Source organism: Pyxicephalus adspersus, chromosome 5, assembly GCF_032062135.1.
Source record: "Pyxicephalus adspersus chromosome 5, UCB_Pads_2.0, whole genome shotgun sequence".
Classification (NCBI taxonomy): domain Eukaryota; kingdom Metazoa; phylum Chordata; class Amphibia; order Anura; family Pyxicephalidae; genus Pyxicephalus; species Pyxicephalus adspersus.
The window spans coordinates 112,161,451-112,189,390 of NC_092862.1; the positions used below are offsets into that span (position 1 = coordinate 112,161,451).

A 27,940-nucleotide genomic window follows, 5' to 3' on the forward strand; every position below is an offset into this window, starting at 1 on the left:
TCATCCTATAGGCTGCTTAGTTAAAGGAGCCTGGAACAATCTGTGGTTGTAGTGTTGGTGCCACGTCTCAATGACCGAGCAATGATGGAGAGGCTGCTGTTAGTACTCCCAGCTCTGCTGGCTTGTGTCAGTGGTGCCCTCATCCCAGAGCCTGAGGTTCAAATCAAAGTAATGGAGAAGCCTTTTATCTGCAGGAGGAAGACGAAGAATGGGGACATGCTGCTGGTGCACTTTGAGGGCTTCTTGGAGAGCAATGGAACCCGCTTTCATTCAACGTGAGTTCTCCATAGTAACCTGAAAATGCATGGAGATAGGCCAAGGCCCCAGTGCTCCCAGGCTGGCCATACATAGGGGTATTTATACAATGTGTTAGATTATATGTGCAGATTGCTAGCTCTGCTATTCATCATAAATAATCTGTGGGCTGTAATTTGTTCTAATTGCTTTGCAGCATTGCGTTGGGCGGTGTTGCAATGCAGGAAGGAATCAAAATGTGCATTCACTGGTCCAGGCCAATGATATGCTGGGTGAAAAGAAGACATGCAGCAGAAAATGCCACAACATTAAACCGTTCCTAAACTCAGGAATTTCACTTTACATAAAAGGGAAGACCGTGCAAAGGCCTCCCAAGATAGCTACGTCACGCATCCCGGGAGGCTCTTGGGTGCTATGCCTGTGCATGTCTAAGCATCTCGGACATGCGCAGAAGAAGATTTTACGTGAAAACAGAAAAAATTGCTGATCTCACGAATGCGCAGTGAGATTGGCAAGTTTCTTTTCCAGCCTATGTCACCCGATCTCGCGTCTGGGTTGGGTGACATAGGAAGAAGAACCCAGAAGAAAAGAAGATGGTGGCACGCCGGCTCGGAGACACTAGGACAATGCGGCTTCCGATGGCAGATGTCTCTGGACCAATCGACTGCTGTGCACGATTGAAGGTAAAAGAAGAAGGTAAGGTATTTTTTAGGCACTTTTGAGTTTACTTTCTCTTTAACTATTATTATTATTGCACGTGTGTATGAAGCCTAATGCCCCTATGCTGGCTGATGTAATGTCTGGGTCCTTCCACTAATCATTCAATTAGAAGTGTCCATGTTCATGCAGTTATTTGGACACCCAAAAAAAGAAACTTACTTCTGATAAGCAGAAGGCTAAGGAGAAGACTTTGAAGGTCATGTGACCATGGAATGGGGTGAGTATAAGGATCATCTTTTCTGATCCTTTCCAGTGACAAATGACTGACAGATGAACAAACAAAGGAGCAAGTGGCACCCTGCATTGCTATTTTCCCTTCACTAATTTTGCAGTTGTTCATCGTCTGCTGTTCATGGATCCTTCACGAACAAAGTTGGGTAACTTCTAAACACACGTCAGATTCTCAGCCGAGACAAGCCTGACAATGTATACTCCTAGCCTGTGTGCTGGTGGGGCAAGTTGGATACCAGATGATTCATTGACCCTGATTTATTAAAGCTCTTCAACGCCGGAGAGGATACACTTTTATCAGTGAAGCTGGTTGTTCCAACAAACCTTGAATGGATTTCCTAAAAGTAATTAGCTATTTGTTAGCAAATATTTGGACTAGATCCATTTCATGTTTACTGGATCACCCAGGTTTACTGATAAACGTGTATTCTCCCTAGTCTTGGAGAGCTTTAATAAATCAGGCACAATGTGTGGAATGCTGCTGTAAAATGGTAGGACATTGGCGAGGATTAGTGTGGCACCTTTTAAAAACACAAGAAAAATCAAGCTTCTGTTTACGTGTACTTTACCTTCGTTTTTTTTCTTGGCATTTTTTAACTGGTCGTCATTTGACCTTTTTTTCTTTGTAGTTATGCAGATAACAATAACCAGCCTGTATGGTTTACACTTGGCATTAGAGAAGCTATCAAAGGATGGGATAAAGGCCTTAAAGATATGTGTGCGGGGGAGAAACGGAAGCTGATTGTACCTCCTGCTTTGGCATATGGAAAAGAAGGAAAAGGTAACGGGCTTGTCCTTCTGGATTTGTATGTTGTAAAATTATCTGTTAGGGTCACCATTCATGGTACAATCAATTTACAGAAACAGTTTTGTATTTTTTCAGGTGGGCTCTTGTACTACCTAGCTGCTTATATTTAGCGTTTTTACCTTAATTTGTATTTTTTCCCTTGAAACTAGCCAAGCCCGGAGAATTAGACTATAAAATGTTTATAAACCCATTACCACAAAGGCTTGCTATTATGATCTGGTCTAAATCATGGCAGTGGTCATTTATTAGAAACATCTTACCAATCATGTTTTAGTAAAAATACAGGGTATATTTTTAAGTGGTAATTAGTTCATATATCATCATTTTTTGTAAAACTACAAACACATTTATTCTGGTGGGGTTAGTGGTTTTTGTGATCAAAATCTTTAAAGTGATGGTCCCTTACTTCATTTAGGTGATTTGAAAGTGCTGATTGGTTACCCTAGACTTTCATTATAGCTTCTGATTGCCACTGTTGTAAAGTAGTAACTACTTTTAACACTTTTTGTTTTGTTTTCATCAGCATTGCATCACAGCCCCACTGATTTTTTCACTTTGGTCAATGGAGTTCTTCACTTTTAAAGTGCTGAACACTATCTGAAATACTATAATGTGGTGAGCTTTACAGCTGATCACTTTTTTTTTTATAAATGTGGCAAACATAATAAAACCCCCTTATAAATAACCCCTTCTGTATAGAACTGTGGAGAAGGCCTACACAGTGAGTTCCTTTTAGTGACCCTGGTGTGTACAGATGTACAATCGGGGGCTCTGTCTGAATACCCATCCTACCCTAATAACTGATGCACCCTTGCATGCCTTGTCATGGAATGCCACTCTTTAAGGCTTGCATGGTTCTGTCTTTCTACTTTCTGACCCCTCACTAACTTTGAAACCTTTGCACCACTAGATTACTGTTGAATGTTTGTCTGACACTTTGTGCACCATGCACATAGCCAATTGGTCTTCCTTTGTACCTACCACAGAAACACTGCTAACAAATGTTACACTATTAACACTAACCTCTGTTTGTCTTGTACTTGATCCAAAGTGTATTCTGGTGTCACATGAATAGTCCTTTGGACAACCGCAGCAGTTTCCGCAGGAATTAATGCATGTGGATTCTCAATCTTAATGCTACACTTGCTAAAACTGGTAAGCTTTGAATTATGTGCATGGATTTTTCTAGTGACATGAAAGCATAACACATATTATACCTTATATACTTTGTATACTTGTATTATATCTGCTATCTGTGTGTTCTACGTGAATAGTTGTAAAGGGCAAAACAATAGGTTTGCTATAACCCCCATTCCCAGCAGTGTATGCATTACTTTTATTTGCTCCCCTGCCACTCTGGTACATGGCATGAGCTGAATAAAATACCCAGTACTTTCAGAGGAGGCCAGTCAAAACTATCACATGGGTAGTGCATGACTTCAGCTACTCATAGTTTGCACAAGGCTTTCCTCCTCCTCTGGTGCCTGCATGAAGCCATGGGATAATAAAAGAGAATTTTTAATATAGTTCCCACATCTTTTACACTCTTTGGGTTTTCTTTGACATTCCTTCTAATCATGCATAAACTATTTATGTAGTTGTACCCACTTTCTAGTATGACCACCATATGCCTTCAGACGACGTTAGCATGACACAAGTCTTTATGCTGTGCTCTTTCGAAGAATGTACATTTTTGTGATAAGGTCAGGAAAGAGGACAAGTGTGAAGGAGCACACTATTGGTGCCCACTTGTTATGGGGTGGCCAGATTACTGTAGACGGGGATGGCCAGGGGGCAATGGCTAGCTCACTGTAGACAGTGATGGCCAACTAAAATGCCTATTGGTATCTTTTTTTTTTTTTTTTTTATTATTTTTTTTTTTTGGGGAGACCAGGATCATAAGACACTACATGCAGCAAGCCTCCTTAATCTTCATTTGTTTCTATTATAATAAAAGGGCTGGTTGCCCTACATGCAGCAAGCCTCCTTAATCTTCTTTTGTTTCTATTATAATAAAAGGGCTGGTTGGTCCTTTGTTGGCTTTGGGATGTCAAATAGCAGAAACCATTCATGTGAACAGGTCCTAAAATCACCTAAAGAGCTCAGAGTTGACTTGTTTTAAAAGTTTTACTGCTTCTTGAGAATATGTAAATATTCGACCTCTCTAATCTGGACATAGGTGCACATCCAAGCACTTGGCTTGCTTTAAGGTCCAGAAGAAAACTGATTATAATGCACATTTGTAAAATAGAAGATTCTGCAGCTTTATAAAATCTCCTAGGTTGGTTAAACTTTGTTCTCTACCTATTGGACTTAATAATAAAAAGAATAAAGAATGTGAGTTTGTAAAAGTAGTAACCCATGGCAGCCAACATAAATGTATTCTGCTAAAGTCAGACTAGTATGGGATGGATTTAGATTTGTAGTGTTTATTGAGGGGGCTAAAATTACATAGGTTTAAGAATTCTTCATTGCAAAAGGCTACTTATTTTACCCCATTTGGCAGTGGAGCCAGTGACACAGCAGAGATATGTTGGGTAATGTAAGAACAAGGGCTCTACCTCTATAATGTTCATTAAATACTTGTTCTGTCTGCTGCAGAGCTCTAATTCTTTGCAGCCATCTGTCCTTGTGAATAACCCTAATGTATTCCTTTGAACCTTGCTTATCTTTTCTAATATTTTTTTTAACTAGGGAAAATTCCACCTGAGAGCACTTTAGTCTTTGATATTCATCTAATTGAGATTCGAAATGGACCGCGATCACATGAATCATTCCAAGAAATGGATTTGAATGATGATTGGAAACTGTCGAAAGAAGAGGTAACATATACAATGGACTACATTTACTTATATTAGGTCCATTAGCACTTTTTGGCAGATGTGCTTTTATTGTGTTTAATGCTGGTTCACATGTTTTTCATTTTCATTCACAACCAAAATGCCAACATCAACAATGCGAGAGACAATTGTACCATGTTGTGCCATAGTACATGTTGACATTCAAAATTTTTTGAAAATTCTGGATTTTTTGCGGTTATATATGCTGTGTATATTTACCAGAAAATTACTCCCTGTACAGTCGTTTAAATGGATGCTGAATCCATAATTGGGCTATATAGCAGCAAATAAATGAGCAGGAAAGCCCATGCAAGCAAGACCCAACAGCTGATTCTGGAGTACAGTGCCATCAAAACATCAAGGGCACTTACAGAACAGTGTAAATTTGAAAATGCGCTCCGAAATCCATGCCGGAAATCTGAAGGAACCGGATTATCGATGGCCAGATTTTTGAATGTCAACCTGTACGGCACAATGTAGAATTGGACAAATAGCAAAATAGAAAATCTCCACAATGGCACAAAATTGGCATAAAATAATTGGGATGTAGAAATGCATTTTAACTTCCAACATAATCCAGAACCTAGATTGCCGATCTCACTGCGCATGCATGAAATTGGCAGTTTTTTCATTCATTAAGAAAAAAAGGCTCCTTCTGCACATGCCCGAGATTAGAGTTTGTGCAGATGGAGCAGCCATTCCTCCTGGGATGCATGACGTAAGTATCCCAGCAGGATATGCCATGGCGATCAAGACAGAAAAGGGAGGTTCTGCACCCTTTTATGTAAACTAAAAACTCTGAGTTACGTTCGCTTTACCTTTGTCATTGAAGTAGACCTGTCCTTACACCTAAGGCAAATCTAAGCTTTACGACTGTGCTATTAAAACTACTAGTCACCATTTTGGTCTGGGATCTTTTATCATAAATAACTGATTTTCTTTTTCTCTACCTCTTAACCTCCACCAGGTCAAGGCATATCTGAAAGTGGAGTTTGAAAAGCACGGCAGTTCTGTGAATGAAACCCACCATGAAGTCTTGGTTGAGAGCATTTTTGAAAAGGAAGATGAGGATAGTGATGGTTTTATCTCTGCTAGAGAATTCACATATGTTCACGATGAGCTATGAACATTATTTCTAGGTTGTATTATGTAGGCACATTGGGCTTTGGTAATAAAAACTGAAGGTACAGTTGTCTTACACAGTACAACCTTCCCACCAGACTTACCGTATTTTTCGCCGTATAAGACGCTCCGGAATATAAGACGCAGCCAATTTTAAAGGAGGAAAATCTAGAAAAAAAGATTCTGAAAGATCATTCCCCTTCTGATCACTCATGTGCCATTCATACCGTATTCCCCTTCTGATCACTCATGTGCCATTCAAATTCCCTTTCTGATCACTCTGTACCTTTCAAATTCCCTTTCTGGTCACTCTGTGTCATTCAAACTCCCCTTCTGATCACTCTGTCATTCAAATTCCCCTTCTGATCACTCTGTGCTTTTTTTCTATTGTAACGGCAGTTAGGACAGGGAACAGCAGGTGGCGCTGTGCCAGCTTCTTTCGCTTTGCTTTACAGACAGGAGAAAACACGATGCTGGCAGAGGAGAGAAGAGAGACACGCTGCAGCCAGAGACACACGCAGGATCCGGGTATCGGGTGAGTATAATATTTTAATTATTTTTTTAACACATTTGTCGTATAGGACGCACTAACTTTTCCCCCCCAGTTTTGGGGAAGAAAAAGTGCGTCTTATATGGCAAAAAATACGGTATCTTGTGGTAGACCATTTGAGCCTGTTTTTGCACCAACCATTCAGAATTATGAAAAAAAGATGTCCTTCCTTGGGCTTGTTTAATGTTGTCAAATCTTTCCAGTAGGACAGAGATCTTCATTTCCCCTCTTATAAACACAAAATGGAAGCAAGAGAAAATCTCTTAAAAAAAAAAAAAAAAAAAAAAAATGCAAAAGACAAGTTACCAAAATAAGTGTCCTAATTGGAAGTCTTTTCTCGATTCCTGTTTCAATATGTATCTTCCTTCCTTTCAATTCTGGTAGCAATGGTTGCCAGGGCAAATTATGTAAATTCTCTTAAAAGGGATGTGGATGGGGAAAAAATCAATCAATATGAGTTATAACCCTTCCTTGCTTTACTTAAAGTAAAAATGGTTAACTTTTGTTCATGTGGAACTTCCTTTTTCAAAAAAAAATGTGAAATGCGTTTTAATAGGACTATCTGCCTCCTATACAGTTCAAATGTAGCTTTAGAACTTACATCCATGCTACAATATTGACCTTAATTATAAGTTGCTGACCTGCACCACATTCACCTCACAAGCCAGAAACTACCCTTCCACAGGTGCTTGGTGTGTGGTTACTGATAACAATGCTTATACAACTGACTAAAGTGTTGCCTTTCATTCATCCAATCAAAGGTGTTTTGGCTTTGATTTGTCAGGATCCTCACATCTGTCTGTAAATCTGTCTCTTCCATTTCATGTGAGATTGAAAAGTCCCTTTGAAAAAACACAGCTGCCTTACAGATGGAACATATCCTCCTTATAAATTGCATAGCCCACATTGGGCATTTTAAAAGAACAATCTCAAATCTGTATGCAGGTGACTATTGACAGCATAGTGTTTAAATGTCTATTTCTAGTTCTTGGAGCAGAATGTTCATTTTAATGTTTGTTTTTAAGTTGTAAAAATAAAATGTTCTATCTTAACATCTTGGAGTGTGGTATTGGCAAATTTCCTAAATCTAAATATATTATAAAGCAGAGCAAAATTGCTTACCCCACCTTAAATTCTGTGGAATCCTGTTCAGGTGAATGAGCTCATGTGGGAATTTATTCCTTCCTGGCAGCCCCAGGTGATCATCATCATGATCGTCACCATCCTGCAAGAATAGCTCAGTGTATTCCAAGAAAAAAATTATTGTAACCAAGCAGGTAAGTGTGTTTTATTGCAGAAGAGACATTGCCTCTTCCTTCTGCAATAAATTACCTGTTTGTAACTTTTAGGGATTAAACTGTTGTGGTATTTTAGGGATTTTTACAATGACTTGCTGTTACATGATGAACACTTAAAATTCTGTGAGAATGTGGTGTAATCTATTCAAGTGGGATTGGGAGTTCTTATTCTGCAACAAATTCAAAATGGACACGCCCATCCCCCACTTTTTGGATGTGTATTATGGTGTGTCGCCCACTACTATTTTGATGCTTTGGAATGTGATTCAGAATTTAATAGCACTGCAACATGTCTTATTAGTATGGGTTCATGAGCATGCTGAAAAACATGTATTTTACTGGGCATATAGCAAAGCACAGATCTACATGGGTTCTAACAAACAGGCAGCCAGCAAGCTCCTAAGAAAGGCTCCGCAATGGCAGCCTACCTATTTCTCTCTGCTGTTGGCTGGGTGGTGGCGGGTTTTCTCTTCTTTTTTTCCTCCTGAGAGAGAATTTAATTTGGAGATGGTGCACCCAAAACTGCAAAAAAAGATGTTGGCTGGTGTTGGACATTAAAGTCCAACTAAATCCTGCGTTAGTTACCACTCTCTGTTCCATCGCAGAATGCCGACAGCTTCTTCCTTCTCTTCCAGTAGACGATCTTTAGCCATTTTGATTGACTGGGCTGGAATAACTTCATTCTTGGCACATGCAGAGAAAGCCAGGAATGCTGGGTATCATGACAACCAAAGCTGATGTTGAGGATGTCAAGTGAGGTTGTACTATTGGTTTGTATCTCCCAACAATGCACAATGGGAGGATATTACTAAATCATCACTAGTCCTGCATTGTATGTGATGATATTGGTAAGAAGAACTAGTCTGAGTCTTTAGGCCTGATTTATTAAGGAGAGGATACACTTTCACTTCACTTTCAGTGAAGCTGGGTTATCCAGCAAACCTGGAATGGATCTGGTCCAGGATTCAAAACATCTGCTAGCAAAAAGCAAATGACTTTGAAAAAAATTGCTGGACTGCCCAGCTTCACTGATGAAAGTGTATCCTCTCCAGCCTTGGAGAGCTTTAATAAATCATATTCCCTAAAGTGGGACATCTTAAGGGAATTGGTTGTCAAAACCAGACCACATAGCACTGCATAAAACAGTTGAGGAATATTTTAAATGTCTAACAAGTTAGTTAATCAAAAATGTTTTATCACTTTATTTTACATTAACCAAAAGTTTGTAGAGCTGTCTATGGGTACCCTTGGGTTTGTCATTTCTGCCCCTTCCACTACCCATTATATTTATATGTGTGCAAGAAAAGTCCATCTCATTACCACAAGGACCATTTTAGCTTCCCTTAGGAGCTAGAAGACAAAGGGTCTGATTTATTAAAGCTCTCCAAGTCTGGAGAAGATAGACAATCATGGGTGAACCTGGAATTTGGTCTGGACCGAATACCTTGGCCAATTAGAAATGATTTCATGGTTTGCTAGATTGAATACATTGGCCAAAAAAATCCCTTCATGGTTTGCTGGATCACCCAGGTTTCCCCATGATAGTCTATCTTCTCTAGACTTAAGAGAGCTTTAATAAATCAGGCTCTTTATCTTCACATTGTAAGCTTCCATTTAATTCACTGAGCTTTACGCCACGTGTTGATGCAATAAAACACAAGCATGTTGACACACTGCATCTCTATCTGAATGGCCACTATTCAAAAAAAATATATTTTGCATGCACTGCCTTAATAACTGTGCACATTTTCAGAGGAAAAATGTTATTTTTATCTAAGAATTCCTCCAATGTAAGGAGGTGGAGAGGCATTCTTCACACCAACCATCAAAGTAATTTGTATTTTCCCAATAATCCCCAAAGACTTAAATTTAATAGAGACCTAAAAATTATTTTAAGGGTTTGAAACAGGCTGCTGGAAAGGCTTAGTGCAAAAAAATCACTTTTTTATTTTTATTTTAAGCCAAATGATACAAATTATTAATACATAGGGGATAGATATGTAGATAGCTCTCATAAAGGAGATAACTGATCTGAAAGGAGGGCAGCCATATTAACCTCCTGAGCGGTACCCTGAGTGCGGCTTGGAATAAAAATAAAATCTTGCTGAAAGTGGTGACCCTGAGCCACACTCGGGATAGCTAAAAAAACAAAAAATTAAAGTCTTACCTAGTCCCATCAAGGGCGCGGCAGCATTTTCAAATTATTTTGTATTGCATTCAATACAAAATAACTATTGAATGCAATACACTGGAATGAAATGTCTAAAAGCTGTACATTTATTTTACAGTATAAAAGTATGAGTATAAAAAAGTTTGAAACAAAAAATCATGTCAGTTTATTAAATGTATTTGTTTTTTTATTTATTATTTTGACATGATTTTGTGTTTTAAACTTTATTATACTCATACTATTATAATATACTGTAAAATACATTTTCATGAAAGACATTGTACCGCTTTTAGACATATAAATCTAGACAGAAATGAACGGCCCAGGGGGTTAAACCAGGCACACTTAAGAGGTAAGAGTTGCGGGCCCTTTACTTGTTGGGGCCCTATGACACCCAGTAACAGCCCCGTGTGCAGCGCCCTCTACAGGCTGTGACGTGGATGCTGCGATCAGAGTCCTCCAGGCTGCTGGCTCTGCCCGGGGAGGGGGCGGGGCTTCCTGTGTGTAGTCAGACCGGAGCTGGAGGCTGCTCGCTCGGTTGTGTGCAGCTGGGGTCGGTGTCCGGGGTCTCTGCATCAAGTGAGTAGCATAAATGATGGGGTCTGGGGCTCGGATCCTGCAGAATTCCACCGATCCATTGATGCTTGTGTATGTAGGATGGGTGGTGCTTATAGCATTGTGACTCCATCACTTCTTCCCTGCTGTCACTGTGACATGATCAGCACAAATCATAAATAGATCACATTGTAAATCTGCATTAACCCTTTAGTGATTGCAAAGATATAGCACCTGCCATACAACCAATATGCCCTAATTGTGTCCTTCACGCTGGATTTGGGAGATTTGCTACATTTCACATCTGTATATGTATTTCTTGTAATGAATGTCATGCAGTAAATGATGGAAATCAGGACAATGGTCATGTATGCTATCCTTGATTTGTCTTAATATCCCATGTAGGGGTTATTATGGAGGACAGATTTTCAGTAAATGAGATATTGAATGCATTGCTTTGGGTGATTATTACAACATTTAGATTTATTTTATAGATGTAGGATACAGCAGCAAGAACAGTATGTGCAGCATCTGGTTAGTATTAGGCCAGAAAGACAGATAAAGGGACTCATTGTATTGCTGAGACTCCAGGTTCATTGGTGCATGCATGATGTCCTCCATTTATACTGAACACAACATATCATACACACAATACAAATCAGAGATGTGTGCTCTGCTGGAACACAGAATTCCATTGCAGGTCTGGGTTAGGATGTCCATTACAGAGGTAAATGGAGGCTGTCACCAATATTGTGGAATTTCAATACACATAAATGTGGGCAGGGGGCAAAATGAACAAGACTAATATAAAATTAGATTTACCCTTGCACCCTATTAATCACTAAGGATAATGATTGCGGAATAAGGTTATTAGCACTTCGTGATTGCCAGGGTGGCACAATATTATTATTATTATTAATATTATTATACATGGGGTAATGGCTGCTTCCATCAAAGCCTAATCACAAATCTAAGGCTCTTCCTAATCCAACATGGCGAACTTGCTCCACTCATGAAAAAAATCACAATTACTGCTTGTTTGAGAATTTTCTTTAGGAAATCAGTGAAGATAAGACAGAAAGTATTTCCAAACAGAAAAGGGAGAGGAGCAGTTCTTTAAAGAGACGGTATTCAGGGCAAAGCTTCTGATCCTTCAGTTATATTCACCCATTCATTGTCTCTCACTGTAGTAGTCTGCCCCTGGGTAAGCTATGGTGTAAGGTAAGGTTACCCCACCTGATGGCCTGGCAGGACTGCCTAGACTTTAATACTCTTACATGGGGTGAGTCAATTGCTCCCCAATACCCTGGAGCCCCACTTTGTTACAGTATCACTTCAGGGAGACGGGATGCAGAAAAAGATCCAGGAATTATAAGTTACTGGTCTAGTGGGCTATCAGGAGCCATGATCAGCATTCTTTGTAAGGTCAAAATGACGGAATGTCTAAATTATGTATTAGGGAAGAATACGGGCTGCCATCGATGTCCTCTCTCTTTTCCATGGTCGATTCTGAAGATTTATACTTTTTTCAGCCACTTATGTGAAATAATAAAATTGTCAGTGCACACTGACCTCAGTTTCTGCATGCCTGTTCCAGGTCAGTTAAAAAAAAGTAAGCAAGCCATTTAATTAGCATGATAGCCATATAATGTACTTTAATTTACAATTAAATAATTAATTTACATTACTTAAATTACAAATAATTAATTTACATTACTATTTTCAGAGGGATCATTAATGCCGGTCTCCATACAAAGGTCTTTATTTGAATACTGGAATTTGTATATAATGGAATTTGTTACAACCAAAGATACTTGTGTATCAGCTTATGTCCTCCAACAGAATTCCAACTCCAAGGCTGTATATCAATTCTGAAGCAGTGACCTATACAGAAACAAAGCCAAACAGATTTATTCCACTGTATCTAGCAAACAGTTTGGAAGTTGGCTTTCACTGTCAGCAGTAACAGTCTGGCTTTACTGAATCTGTATATTTATAATGGAATTGCAAATATACATTTTGTTTGAGCATTGGAAAATGAGCCTGAAATAGGAAAACGTTTCACATTATTAGTATTTATTATTATTGCATTAACCAGATGCTCATTTAATTACAGTTCATGAGCAGCTTTACAATAGATTATTATTTGGTTTCTTGCCATTTGCAAAGATCACAATTGTAATCCATTTTTTACGTTTTTTGTTTTTTTTTGTTTCATATACATTCAGGTTTGTTACATTATTCATAATTTATTTATATGTTATATAAATATGTATAAAGCTCCTACCTCCAAATGAACAAAAGGGTGCTCAGGGGGTAAGTCCTTCCCTTGAGGGTAAGTTAAGGTCCGTTAAGTGCTTGCCCCTAGGCTATCTAGGTTCGGGATGACATTCACTGAGCAGTAATACCACCTTTCAGACACCCCGTGTGAATGAGCCTTTAGGACTTGTGAACTGATATAAAGGGCCTAATTTATGAAAGCTCTCCAAGGCTGGAGAGAAAACACTTTCAAAAGTGAAGCTGGGTGATCCAGAAAACATGGAATGGATTTTTAAAAACCATTAGCTATTTGCTGGTAAACGTTTTGAATCGTGGACCAGATCCATTCCAGGTTTGCTGGATCACCCAGCTTCACTGATGAAAGAGTATTCTCTCCAGCCTTGGAGATCCTTCATAAATCAGGGCCAAAGACTGATAACTCTTTATCAGCCTTTCTGGGGGAACCCTTAAAATAACCTTCAGGTCTTCGGGGAACCCCTGCTAAAATAACTAAGTCTATAGCATACAGAACATTAGCTTGGTACGATTGCCACCCTTACAGATATTTTCCCTATTTATCTGCCTGCGACAGCTGTGAGCACTGTTGCCACATCCAGTTTCTCCTCACATTGGGGCTGAATTATTAAAGCTGTCCAAGGCTGGACAAGGGACACTTTCATCAGTGAACCTGGATGATCCAGCAAACCTGGAATGGATTTCTTCAAAGTCATTTGCTATTTGTTAGCAAATGTTTTCAATCCTGAACCGGATCCATTCCAGGTTTGCTGGATCACCCAGCTTCACTGATAAAAGTGTCCCTTGTCCAGCCTTGGAGAGCTTTAATATATCAGGCCCAATATCTTTATCATATCCAAATGGACTTTAAAGGCACCTTTTATCAAATCACATCTTACATGATTTCAATAAAAATGTACAATATTTAAATACCAAATAAGAGATATATACTTCATATTGTATAGATTGTTTTTACGTATTGTACAGAAACAATGGGTATATCCAGTCCCAGTTTCAACGCGTTTCACAGAATCTGCTTCCTCAGGAGTCAAAAGGCATCAAAATGGAAGTAATGGATCCCATGTATTAAAACATTAGAAGTATTCACTGCCACATGTTGTGGTGATAAGTCCCGTAGTGGAGCCAAATGGGCAGCATTTTTGGTAAAGGTTGAAAGGGGAAAACATTTATAAACAGACACCTTAGTGTCAGGATAATCATGGCAGAACTATTACATTTATTGTAGACACTTTCCTAAGCTCCCTACCTGGCACTGCTGCTTAGCCAAGGCTAGGTTTTGGAATGAATCATTCCCTTAAGAAATTACTATTCTCCCTGTAATGCCATCATATCACTTGTAGGAGTTTAAAGGGTCAGTCCATCCCAAAGTAATGTCAGTTTTTGGACGATACCAACAATTTTAATTACCCATTTCACTTTGTAGACTGTGGATATCGGTTCATTGGAGTAGGTGCCTACCAACAACCAATAAAGCATATATCAAGGCAAAATAAAAATCATACACATTACAACTGTTATAACAAAACACTTTCAATGGTATATTTAACAGACCAAAGCGCAAATAAAAGAAGTTCATCGTTATTCTTTGAGTTACAGTACACATGGCTGCACATCTCAAGAGCACATATCATGTAGAATAAAGCAAGAAATGCTCAGAATAATAGCCGGAACAACTTTAACCCATAAGAGCCGTAAAGATGTTTCCCCCAATATTCCAACATGTTTCCCAATGTGGAACTAGACCAATATGGCATTGAACCAGTCCCCGGGCCCTGTTTGGATATAATACATGCCAGCTTCCTGGTTCTTGTAGCTATTACCGCCCATGAGCGTTAGTTTGGATTCAGTCCATGCCGCCTGCCTTACACAGGCCCATTGTTGGACTGACAAACATCACTCTGTCTTATATAATCTATTCAGGGCTCTTAAACACTCCACAGTGACCTTTTCTTATTCCATTGACTACAAGAATCTCATGGTGACAAAAATCCCATTCCCCACCTACTTCTATAAGAACAGCACATAATTATTGTCCTTTAGATTTAAACATGGGGTAATTTATTCCTTTGGCGTTTATGTTCTTCTGTTGTCAACTTGTAGGTGAAAAGAGCTTTAAAGTGTTACTATGGACAAATTACCATATATTGTAGTCTGTCAGTTGTCTTAACACGGCAGTTTTTATTTAGCTGAGTTCCCCAGTAACAAAGCATTATAACCTACCAGTGAAGTTTGTACCGATATCATATAGACATCAGATGGTTGTCATTGAAAACAGACTTTGGCGATCATTTCCTGAGATAGATGAATGAACAAGCATGGCGCACACATCGTTGTGTTCCCTGGAGAAGGGACAACAAATGAGCAGCACCGCGTGCTTATAAAAGTACAGCAGCCCTTTCTGATCAGTAATTCATCAATCCACCATGGCAGATTGAAGAACAGGATCGAGGGACCACAGTACCAAATTCAGATTTTCACTAAAGACAAACAGACCATCTAACTCTACTAGTCATTCAACACCAGTCCATTGTCAACAGTATTCCATTGTCCATTACCGGCCAAGGGTATCTATGCTGCTCCTCCATAGATACATTGGAACAGTGAAAGTGGCCCCCCAAGAGAGGAAACTACAAGCCAAATGCCAGGTACAAATAAAGGATAAAAAGGCTTACACAACTAATACAGCCACCACTTTATGACCTGGTATGCTGCAATGTATTGCATGACTGTTACAATGTTAAGATACACTTTAGTATTTTATGCTTTGTTTTAAATGTCCCCAAAAGTTTTGGAAATGTAAGGGTTTATCCTGACATTACTTCAATTTGTTTTTATTCATCCAAAATCATAGTTTTTGTACTAAAGATGTGTGTAGTGTTATCACACCATTCTGTAAAGTGAACATTTTAGACAAGTTTGTATAAATCAATCCCTAACACATCACAAAATACAGTGTCAACATTAAATGTTTGAAAAAGCTGCAAATTTTATAATGGAAAACCAGTTGAGGAGTTCTAGTAAAGGCTCATAAGTCAATGTCATAGGAATGATGCAGGAAAGAGAAAGCATTCTCGGTTTGTATTCCCCATTGATCAAAGTACAACGTGGAAGGCGTCATTGCTGAGCCAGCATCTCAGGCTACAAAGAAGATACCAACCCTAAAAATGGGCTAAATAACAAATCTGGCCCCATCCTTGGAAAGAAAAGCAAAGGAGAGTACTGTGATCTCTGGGGAGGTAATAAAAAGAAGTGTTACAATCATAAAGAAGTACCTATTAAATTATTTGTTATCTGTTTTGTTGCATTATTTGTTAACATGTGTGTATATATATATAATGCTAGGTTTATTTTGGAGTTCATAGCTGTTTTTAAAGTTACAGAATAAATAGTTTCAACAATCACTGCATTGTAAATTGATAACATATTCTGTAATGATGTTTTTCTTTAGTATGACTGGAGCACCTCCAAGCTTTTGTTTTGTGGCCTTTCCACCCCATGCAAAAAATAACTGCATTTTGTTTGGGAAGAATTCAGCCCGTCCCAGAGATGAAGTCCAAGAAGTTCTGTATGTGCCACCCAAAAGCCATGATCCTGGAAGCAAAGTTCAGGTAAGGGTAAAGCTGGATTACCACTTAGGTGTCCTTATTCAGTTACTGTAATCATCTTGGAGTAACTCACACGTACACATGCGGGGGGTTTATTTATTAGGTCAACCAATAACCAGCATAGGTTTTTCTATCTAGTTTCCTAATATGCTGTTTGGTAGTATATGGACTGGGTGGAAGTCACCATTTAGTTGGAGTATTTGGGACTTTTATATGTACATTTGTATCTTTTTGTTTGGATGTTTAAGTTAGTGTAATAATGCTTAGCAAAGTCAAGTCTTGACCTGCAGTTATCTTCAAGTTCATCTTTCAGTTTTTTTCTGGGGTTAGGTGGCTGTAAAGACTACAGCCAACACAAAACTGATACTTCCGTTACAGGTAGATCCTCCAAGGGTGATGACCCAGTGAATGACTTTGTATCTGTATGTGTTAGGGTCTTCACAATTCAGTTACAATCACTCCTTGAGAATAATGCCATGGAGGGATCCGACTGACCTAAAAAACATTAGAATTTTATGTTGTATCCACATGATGGAAAGTCAGAAATAATCATTACTGCCAAGTTTGAAAATCTTTTTAGGCACCAAGGATGACTTCCAACACCAATGTGTAATCATAGAATAGGCCAGCTCTCAGTAAATTTTTAATCTGGGGTGGGTTCAGATTAGGAAGCTATTAAGAAGCCTGATGTGTAGTGCACCAATAAAATCTTTGTCTTGTGGCCTTGATGCCTGTGTACATGGAGCTGTATCCTACTGTTGCAACCAGGATATATAAGTTATTCTGCTTTGTTTCCCAAAAAATTAAGTTAATGGGAAACCAAGAAGAAAGGACAAGACCCCTTTGGAGATGGCAGGTTGGTAGGCTTGGAAACTTAGGGACAGAAATCAATGTGTCAGAGACCACTGTTGGATCTTCAACAACAAAAAAACTGTGCAAAAGTTAAATCCTAGTTTGGGTAAAATGACCCTTAAAAGTGGCCCTAGGTGGGTTGATCTGTCATCTGTTTCAGGGGTAGATTTTGTAGAATATACAGTAACATCTGGGGAATTAAATATGGTTCATCCTACTTAAATATTTAAGTCCTGTGCTTTACCTGTGTCTATTCACTTCTATGAATGTATTGAAAGTTGATAACATTTTGCATGTTGCTTTTCATTTGGAAATGAATAAAAAGAATATAAAAATAAAAAATGAATAGAAAATATGAAAAAATATGAAAAGAAATAGAAAGGGTAAACGTTCCTTTCATTAGCCTTCCTTTAGATGTTTTTTCCAGGATGTATTGACAGGTACTAGTTTAGCTCATTTTCTGCCTGGTGATTACTTGAACATTTCTGACTTTCCATTGCCTATTGTCATATCCCTGTAGGTAGGAACAGAACGCCATAAAAAGTACACAAAGAACGGCCAAGCATGTGTAGGAGAAGGAACATTGTGCTCTGCTTGATAAATGAGCTCATGCTGTAGCTTGTCACACTGTGAGCCTGACCTGAATCGCTAACTGGTCATGTGATCACCCAGGTTTACTCATCCTGCTCCTTGGAATATGGTTTCTGAATTTTTGTACTCTTTTATTACATTGAAGGTGCTTATGGGAAAGTTTTATGGAAAAATTGGATTTTTTTAAAATACATGTAACAGCATTTTTGGTTTTAGATTATCAGTCTGTTCTCCTCCTATGTCATTGCTTGTACTTGCCTATTAAGCAGGTTTGTCATTTGCAACCCCTATTTATTGTAGAGCACTGCATAATATATTGACGCTTTTTAAGTAAAGGTTAATATTAATAATAATAATAATATGAAATCAATAATTACTGCACCTAAACTCTGCCTTAACCATAAAATATACAGCCTTACAATTGTCATTCTAGCTAAGAAGACTCTGCTATTCTATGTTATTAGACATCTTGGCTAGAAATAAATTGGCTTTACCTATAACGCCATTCAGTGTGATCACACAGTAAAACATCTGTTGTGTGTGCTAAATGTTATTCCCGAGATAAATGTGGAACTAAAAATGTGGCCTCCCACTAAAAGAAATGTATACTGCCGCACTTAATTATAGGTGTATCTGCATTTATGGTTTTCTCTTGCAGAGGCTTACCAATACCAGCTGATCCTAACAGTAAAGTCAACCTCATGAGTTTTCCAGAGATTTGGCGACAATGCTGCTATACTGCTCCTTAATTCTTAGCAGCATTGTCACCCCTATGTAGATTGTGCATACTTGCAGTTCAATGGGGTGGATGTTTCAGAAGGGATACCCATTGGCTTTGTCACAGCTGAATCAAAAGCCTGAAGCTTGTTAATCATCACATTTATCCTGCCCAATGCTGACCTGTGAGCTGCAGTGTCTGATAGGGGCATCATTAGAAGCACAAATAAGTGAAGTTTAGTTTACTTATAGAAGGTACATGAAGTTTTTTTTTTTCCTTAATGAGGATTTTATATCACATAACAGTATTTGGACCTGCTTAGAACGATAACAATAACTTTTATAGTGTTCCACGGCTCTATTCACTAATATACATAGATTTTTGTTTTCTAGTTATGAAACCACGCTTGGTATACATTCAGTGATCTAGCCTGCAGAAAAAGTATTCTCCTATAATACACTAAGAGTTTTAATTGTGCTGTCAATCAGTGCTAGGACAAAGCAGTTTGCACCTTTGGTACAGAGATTGTAATTGTGGCTGCCCCTCTCTTTCTCAAAAAGAAATTGCAGGCCGTGTGTTGGGTTGTCATTTGTCAATATTTAAATCTGCAATGCTTATGTTATTGTGATTTTCCAGTGCACATACCTTGAAATTGACCAGGCTGCCCAAACTAATTCTGTAATACTGAGTAAACCAGCCTGGATGTGGGGCGCAGAAATGGGAGCCAATGAACATGGAGTCTGCATTGGAAACGTACCTGTTACCGCAAGACAGGCTGCCGAGGGTTCAAAGTTATTGCTGGCCATGGACCTGGTCAGGTAAGTGATTTGTACTTTTTAGATCAGAGTGGTTGTTGGTATTTGCAATCTAGAATGTCATGAAATGAAAAGACTTTACTACATTTTTGAGAGCTACAAATGAGCTTTAGCGTTTTGGATCGAGTGTTAGGGGATAAAACACCATTCTGTACTGCAATTATATTACTAACCCTAAATAATAAATAGATACTCAATTAAAGATTGTCAAATAAATGTAAAGGAAACATGAGAAGGGTTTTTGTGAACTTTCCAGGTTGTACAATGTTTCAAAGTTGTAATGGTGCATAAATATACATCACAATCCCATAGTATTTCAACAAAAATCACAAGAAGAAGTTATTACAATGCCAACCACATCTTATTCATGGGTTGGATCTTTAGTCTTCATCTGAACTGAATTCATCCTATTCCCACTAGTAGGTAAAGATTGAATAGACGAGATATGTCTTGTTTGCATACATATGTCTAGTTTGTCTCAGGGCCCGACGCGTTTCATCCTATAGGCTTTCTCAGGGGGTTGTGAGACCCATACAAAAAAACAAATGGGGGTACTGTGGTAAGGTTAACGTTAGAGAATATCTAGATAACAGTTGTGGAGTATGTGGGTATTAACGTCAAAGTTGCTCCAAGAAGAAACAATATGTATATAAATCCCAGAAGTTCTTCAGAAAATCTTCAAGGATACTAAGAAGAACATGGGGTGGTGCAGGGGCTCCCTTCAGTTGGCTGAACATTAGCAAATTACATTTTTACCTTAACTTTTTCTTTCTTGAAGCTGTCAAGTATCAAGAAAAGACCAGTATACTATTTCCTGATGAAGCTTTCCTTTACTGAAGTCCTATGGTAAACATACCAACGTTTAAAAGACCTTGAGGTGCCTTTTTTTTTTTAGACATTTTTTTTAAGGTAATAAAACAATTATTAATTGTTGGTATTACTGTGTTTCCCCAAAAGTTAGACCTACCCCAAAAATAAACCCTAGCATGCTAATCATGCAAGGGGGAAATGTAAGCCGTACCCCGAAAATAAGTCGGCAGCTTCTTTGTGCAAGCTTGGTCAGACAGTGCGGTCACGTGGTACCCGGAGGCGGAGAGATACCAAGAGAAGAGGACGGAAGCAGCTGGGGCGCACACCGCGGGATCGGAGTACGGTAACAGTAGTGGTGAGTACTTTTTTTTTTTTCTAACCAAATGCTGTATGTATGTATGTGTGTTCACATATGTGGGCATGTTCTGTATTGTGTGGGGGCACTATATACGGTATGTGAGGGCACTATATTACCGTATGTGGGAACACAATATTGTGTGGGGGCACAATTTTTTTTCTGGGGGGGCAATCAAAAACTTTGCTGGAGCTCTCGGCGATTTCTACAGTAGTTACGCGTCTGGTAACTGTCATTGTTTTTGTTGCCACCCCTGTCTCATTTTTGTACATGAATAAAAATAGACTATTGTACATCAGAAAAATAAGACATCTCCTGAAAATAAACCCCTAATGCGATTTCAGCGGTAAAATTAATATAAGACCCTGTCTTATTTTTGGGGAAACATGGTAGCACAATATAGACACAGAAACAACAATAGTATTTGTATATTACAAATGGGTCCAAAAACCATATATTCACATAATGAAGGGAACCATAAGGGAAAGGCCAAGGAAGAAAGGGATCAGGGGAAGGAGGGTTGCTTCAGTAACTCACATTGTTCCAACAAATGAGACAAGTATATTCCAGATTACTCACAGGGTCTGATGCTTACCTTTCTGGTGTCAAATAGCTTCTATATTCTGCTGATTCCTGAAATTGCTTCCAATAGAATCACAATATTGAACCCAGATTTTTTTTTAAACCTGATGAGAAGAAATTATAGGTGGGTGGCAGCCCATATATTGTGACCCAATTCAGTAATCACTCAAAAGCAGCTGAGTGGTTACTGAAAAGTGCCGGGTGGTGCGCCTGGCTAAAAGGGGCTGGGGAGAACACTGGAATTAGATATTGTGGAACCTCTATTCGGTGCTAGTAGTAAAGGGGTATTTTTACCGGTGGTACACAGAAGCAAAAATTGTGTCTGTCTTAACTTCTATACCATTTAAAACCAAAAAATTCTAGCATTAGATTTTCTTTCAGCCTAACGTCTTATAGTGTTATTTATAAAAAAAAAGATATTTTGTTTTCCCAGACTTGGCCTTGAACGCGGAACCAATGCCAAAGAGGCTCTTGACATAATAGTGTCTTTACTAGAGGAGCACGGTCAAGGGGGGAGCTGCTTCCAGGCTGGTGATCAGAGATTCCAAAGTGCCTTTCTTATTGTGGATAGGTCAGAGGCCTGGTTACTGGAGACAGTGGGCAAATATTGGGCAGCTGAAAAGATTACAGGTTAGCATCCATCTACTGAATGTATTGTCTTATGTGCATGGGTTGAACATCAACAATCAAATTTACAACTTTCCTAATAAAAATGCAAATTAGTTTGTAAGGTTTACTTTTTGGGTTTTAAATATCCAGTGCATCTCTGCAATATTCATGCATATCCTCAATGTTTAATACCTGTCCCTATAAGTACAGTAAAAATTCCTTCTAATCCGCCATGAATGCACAGGACATAGGATTAGTCAGCAGCATTGTTTGTATTTTGCAGCTGATTTATTCCTTATTACCATGCCTTGGTTTGCATTGTGGATGTGACCATCTTGGTAGAAGCAAAGCTTTGCTTCTTCATGTCAGGACTTCCAGCAAGTAGGACAGTTAGTACCACCAGCAGTTAAATGCAGTAGTCACTGAGATCTCACACTGCAGATTTTGCTATTAGGCTGTAAGAACAGTGGTGCCTTGGCACATTCACAGACCATAATATATACTGGTATTTTTATGGAAGATTTCCAGATAAAAGGCCTCCAAGCCTGGAGAGGATACACTTTCACCAGTGAAGCTGGGTGATCCAATAAACCTGAAATAGATTTCCCCTAAAATCATTTGCTATTTGCTAGCAAATGTTTTGATTCCTGGACCAGATCCATTCCAGGGTTGCTGGATCACCCAGCTTCACTGATGACAGTGTACCCTCTTTAGTCTTGGAGAGCTTTAATAAATCAGGTTTATTTTTCAGGGTTCTGTTTGGGCACAAATACCATTTCTGGATGTTCCCCATAGGTGTTTGAAGAGATGAAGAATTAGGTGTTTAGGTTTAGTTTAGGATACAGATCCAGGATTTCTAGGGCCACTGATAATGTTTTCAGCCCCACACAGATTTACATGCCAACCTCACAAATCTTTCCATGTAAAAAACAATTGTACAACTTTGTAATTACCCGTTTCTTCCTGTCCTTAGATGATGTACGATATATTTGCAACCGTTTATCACTCAAGACTCAACTAGATTTAGAACACCCAGAACTTCGGAACTATGCAAAAAGCCAGGGATGGTGGAGTGAGGATAAAGAATTTAACTTCTCTGAAGCCTTTTCAGAAGATGACAATGGAGATCATTGTTCAGGGACGGAGATCTTAGAGAAACAGGATGGTAAATATTTTCTCTGTATTAAATACATTTTACATTTCATATTGTGCTTTTATTTCATAAGAACTCAGTAAAACACTGTGAACGGCAGTGGTAATGTGAAAAGCGAATTTTCACATGAAGACTAAACATGTTTCCTCTTAGTCACACCATGGAAAGATGAAAACAGATTGATTAATATAGGTTGGTGCAATTTGCATATTTCTGTCCACAAAGCTACCATTCTTTAAAATGCAAACTCTAAAAACACAGCAAACCTCATGTAACAAAAACTAAATCCATTGGGTTCCATACAGCCCTGATCTTCTGTAATTTGCCACTAGATGGTGCTGTGTATATAGAACACACAATGATCAGCTGAAAAGTTACCACCACCTGCCAAATATTATATAGGTCCCCTTTGTGCCATCAAAGCAACTCTAATCATGTTCAAAATAATAAAAAAATGTTTACCAGTGGTAACACTCGATAACTGCTAGGCTTTTTCAGGCATTTGCAATCACCTGCAAAGGGGGTTGTAAGTGGCTGCAACATTTAGCGGAGTAGTGTGGGTTTTTTTTCCCTGAACTGAAACTGCTTGAAAACAAATGCTTAAACATGATTATATAAGTAGAGACAGGCAATTCTAGTTAAAGTTTAGGGAGGTGGCAAGGGCGGAATTCTGAATTTAGCATCTGAAAAAAAACTCTTTAACCATTACCGCCTGCAAATTAAATGGACCTGTTTATTAAAATCTTATTTTTTTCTAAATGGTAAAACAGTTTGTGAGCATGCCCTAACCGTTCTAGACGTACTCTCTTAATGTGTCCTGTGGAATCTGGAAACAAGGCATTTGCAGCAGATCTTCCACTGACCTTCTTCTCCATAAGTAAACAACACGCATGTAATTATTTTTACTATTAATATTAAATAGGATTTATATAGCGCCAACATATTACGCAGCAATGAACCTAGCTGTCCATAATGTAAAAGAAAATGTAATTAATCAGACCACCTTCTTCAATTGCTTTATAATCCAGGTTTGACTCCCACATGCCCATTGTAGGTGTTTTTGGTAGTGGACACGGGTCATGCATGGCATTCTGACCATCACCATAGTGGAAATCTCCAATGTAGATCTATGCAGAATTGGGCCCAGCTGATCAAACCATGATATGTTTGTGCATATTTTTTCCTAGAACTGACAGTGGAATCAGTGATAAATATCCTTCGTTGTAATGGAAATTGTGTGAACTCGGACAGCTTCCTGACTATGGCTAGTTCTGTATCTGTCCTACCTCAAGATGAGAAAAAGCCTTGTATTCACCTCCTTACTGGCACACCAGACCCCTCAAGGTATGTACATGTTCCTTAATTTACAGAAAGATTAGATTTTTTATATAATGGTATTAGTATTGCATGCAATAGAAGGAGTGAGACACACTGGCATGGGAACTTTGTTAAGGAGTTTTTTTTTCTAGAGTTACTTTGGGTAATGAGATACCATGAGATACACCAGCACGAATTTAGGAGCTACTATGAGATCGAACAAGAGAAAGTTATGGGTTGGTTACTTTAAAACTTTCTGTATAATTATTGTTTCTGTAAAATGGAACCCCTAAACTTCAATAAACTACTTTACAGGCAGGGTTTTCTTGAAAAACTGCAAAGCCGATTAGTGGTTCATGTTTGTCTACTACTTGAAAAGTAAAGCTAGGCACACACTATGTGGTTATCTTTTTATGGTATTTTAGTCAATATTATATTGCGATCCACTACAAGTACTCAATATACCAAGTACGTGTTCAAAAATTGGTCAGTACTGAAAAACCTCCTTTAAAAAAAATAATCTGGGCAAAGCATTTACCAATAAATTTTGCACTATCTACTAAACATCCATTGAACATGATCAGTAGAAAAGGACTATTCTGATTGATTTAACGTTTTTTAAAATCGATTAAAAATTTCCCATTACTTATGGCTGGCATAAAAGGCAGCACGCTGGGGGATAAACTATCCCTCTTACCTAGAAGTGTCAGATAAATCTGGATTTGATGATAACAGTAAAGATTTAACTTCCTATCTGCAGCAGATTAAGTATTCAGTGTCTGCTATCGAGGAGAACCGCAGGATGGATATTCTAAGAAGAACAACGCTTTAAAGAAAAGGATAGGCTGTTACCAATCTTTTTCTGCTCACCTTTTTTCATCCTCCCAGTATTTTCTTCATCCACCAACAATGGATTGCTATTACATATCAAGTTAAATATATTATGATAGTAAACAGAAAACTGTTAAAAAACAGTGCATTTGATGTAGTGCAATATCTGTTATGATCTTTTGATTAAACATATCTGACATTTCCAGGTCTGTATTTAAACCCTTCATATTTGTGGAAGATGTTAAAGCTTTCCCAAAGGTCCAATCATCTTGTGTTGGAAACTGTCACCATGAACATTCAGAATATAAACACAAATTATATGAAGCTCATCAGTGTGCTCTAACTTTAATGGACACCAACAAAGTAAGCTAGAGTTTGTCATCAGAATGTTTTATAATTGTATTTATTAAAACATATAATCTTTGTGTATTTCTGTTTGTTAATATGTTGGTGAGTTAAATGTATGAAAATATGTGATCAGAAACTGGCTATAGTTGAATAAACTGTTCCCTGAAGGCCAACATCCCTGTAAATGTAATGTTCCGTTTTTCCATTTCTTGCACTATGTATATTATGCAGTTCACAGAAAACAGTCACAGCTATACATAGAGCTTGGCATTTCCTTCAAAGACTTGTAGCTTTCTTTGGAAAAATCTACTATTACTACTGCAATGAAATATTTTATTTTTTTATAATTTATTATTATTAAGTTATTAATAGTAATTAATTATTATTGTTATTATTATTAAGTTTCATGTTAAGAATTATTGCTGTACATGTTATGCACATCTTTACATCTATCTCTCCCCTATCCGGAGTAATATCAAAATGTTTTTCTCCAATATGAATGTTGCTTTTTGAGATGTGTGGGGTGTGCTACAAGCCCAACCTCTAAAATGGACATACAGCAATTTGTGATTGAGTAAATATATTTGTGTGTGAAGTTAAAGCATCAAACACTTTGAGACTTTTGATCAAATATAAAATCATTTAGGCATAAATGTAAATTATCTATTAAAAACAATTGGTTAATTGATCCATATTATAGTTGGTTTATTGATACACCTAGATAAATGTTTGAGTGATTAGAAGTGAATGATTCTGAATTCTTTCATGCCAGTTGACTTGACAAAGTTAAAAATGATAGAACCCTTTCTAAGTCAAATCAACTGGAGCCTCACATTGAATGAAAAATAAATATTCACCAGTAATAAGCATTATAATGCTGCATGTGTCCACCAGGACTGGGCTTCTTTCAGTGGGTCAGATATATTAAAGCTCCCCAAGGCTGGAGAGAATATGCTTTCATCAGTGAAGCTGGGTAATCCAGCAAACCTGGAAAGGATCTTGTCCAGGATTGAAAACATTTGCTTACAAACAGCAAATGACTTTGACGAAATCCATTCCAGGTTTGCTGGATCATCCAGCTTCCCTGATGAAAGTGTATCCTCTCCAGCCTTGATAGTGTGGAGGCCTCTTTTGCTGGGTCTGCTGTTGAGCACTTTGTCATAATAAAGACAGTAAAATGTTTACAGCTGAAATTTAATATTTCTGTTTTTGTGTTTATAAAGGAAGAAGGAAATAAACTTCTGCAAACAATGTTAAATTTAGAGAAACAAGGTTTAGATGCCATGGAAGACATACTTAATAGTTCGAGTCCATTGGAGCCTGCTGAAGTAGTAGACCTATTCTATGACTGCGTTGATACAGAAATCAAATTCTACAAATGAGGTAAATTACATTTGAGTGTTGCAGATGGCATAATGTTTCGTATTACTTTTCCTGCCAAGCTTTGTTCTACTGAAGTTGCTAACAAAGTATCAGGATACAAAAATGTACCAGAAACCTGTTGCAGGCAACATTGTTCTAAGGCGTAGTACACATGTGCAGATTCCTGATCTATTTTGTATTTGACCAACCAGCTGATAATTGTGAGTTTAGAAGCCCGAAAATACAGACACCCATGTACAATATTCTGATTGTGGTGTAGGGAAGGGGTAAACTACATGACTACATGTGGATTGTGTACCGTTTATACAATTTTTTATGTATGGGTTCTGGTCAAATATTTTTGCTTACCTGTCTATCTTACTAATATTAACTCATCCATTACTTCATTCATTCAACATTGGTATGTTTTAAATTAATAAGGGAACTGTATTGAAAGTGAAACATATACAGTAAACTGTATTACCATGTGATGCACCAATATTTTCTTGCTTCACTTTGTAACAGGTGAACCTATATGGTTTCCTTATTTCTTTCTTATAGATATCACAGACTAAATCCTACTTCATGGCAGACAGAAGAGCACATGACATGTTAAGGCTTCTCCACGTGGCCATGTGGATGACTCTGCTGTCCCCTGCGTAGCTGTGTGTCACTGCGATATTGTGTGTATGTACAGGGAACAGAATCAGCCTCCAAATGCTCAGTGCATGTAGATTAACAGAGCTCACTGTGTGTCTAACCAACAATGGATCATCTGAAGAAGTCACAACTGACAAAGATATTCTATTAAAAGTAATTTCATTGAAGGCTAGTCAGAACCATGTAGAGGTAAGAAAATTTTGTAGAGGTGAAGAATCAGCAATTATTTGAGTAGAAACTTGTGAATTGCAAATATATTAGCTTATACATTTGAATTGGAAAAATAAAATTATAAGGTCTTAAAATTAGATCTGTAAATCCAGTGCTTGAAAATAAAGGCATTTCATCTTAGGTTGTTTTCCAAAATGTTTAAATGCTATGTTTAAAATAAACACATTCCATTGAAACAAAGGCTCCTACTCTTTAATTTTATTTTTTGGGAGGGTAACCTTATGTTTGTGGACACTAGCAAATCATACCCTGTCTTG

The 27,940-nt window shown here is 38.1% G+C and overlaps 2 protein-coding genes across 2 annotated transcripts; both read left to right on the forward strand.

Annotated features, from left to right (window-relative positions):
* The first annotated feature begins 31 nt into the window (after window positions 1–31).
* FKBP14 (FKBP prolyl isomerase 14) lies at window positions 32–7,578 on the forward strand. Its single transcript, XM_072412466.1, has 4 exons — window positions 32–275; window positions 1,836–1,987; window positions 4,709–4,836; window positions 5,822–7,578. The coding sequence occupies exons 1-4, from the start codon at window positions 82–84 to the stop codon at window positions 5,978–5,980; spliced, it is 633 nt and encodes a 210-aa protein (XP_072268567.1). The 5' UTR covers window positions 32–81; the 3' UTR covers window positions 5,981–7,578.
* Window positions 7,579–10,484: 2,906 nt separating this feature from the next.
* SCRN1 (secernin 1) lies at window positions 10,485–27,863 on the forward strand. The gene is made up of 9 exons (XM_072412467.1): window positions 10,485–10,573; window positions 16,293–16,452; window positions 19,247–19,428; window positions 21,606–21,802; window positions 22,755–22,946; window positions 24,122–24,278; window positions 25,289–25,445; window positions 26,654–26,813; window positions 27,354–27,863. Exons 2-8 carry the CDS (start codon window positions 16,294–16,296, stop codon window positions 26,810–26,812), a joined length of 1,203 nt encoding a protein of 400 aa, XP_072268568.1. The 5' UTR covers window positions 10,485–10,573; window position 16,293; the 3' UTR covers window position 26,813; window positions 27,354–27,863.
* Window positions 27,864–27,940: the final 77 nt, after the last annotated feature.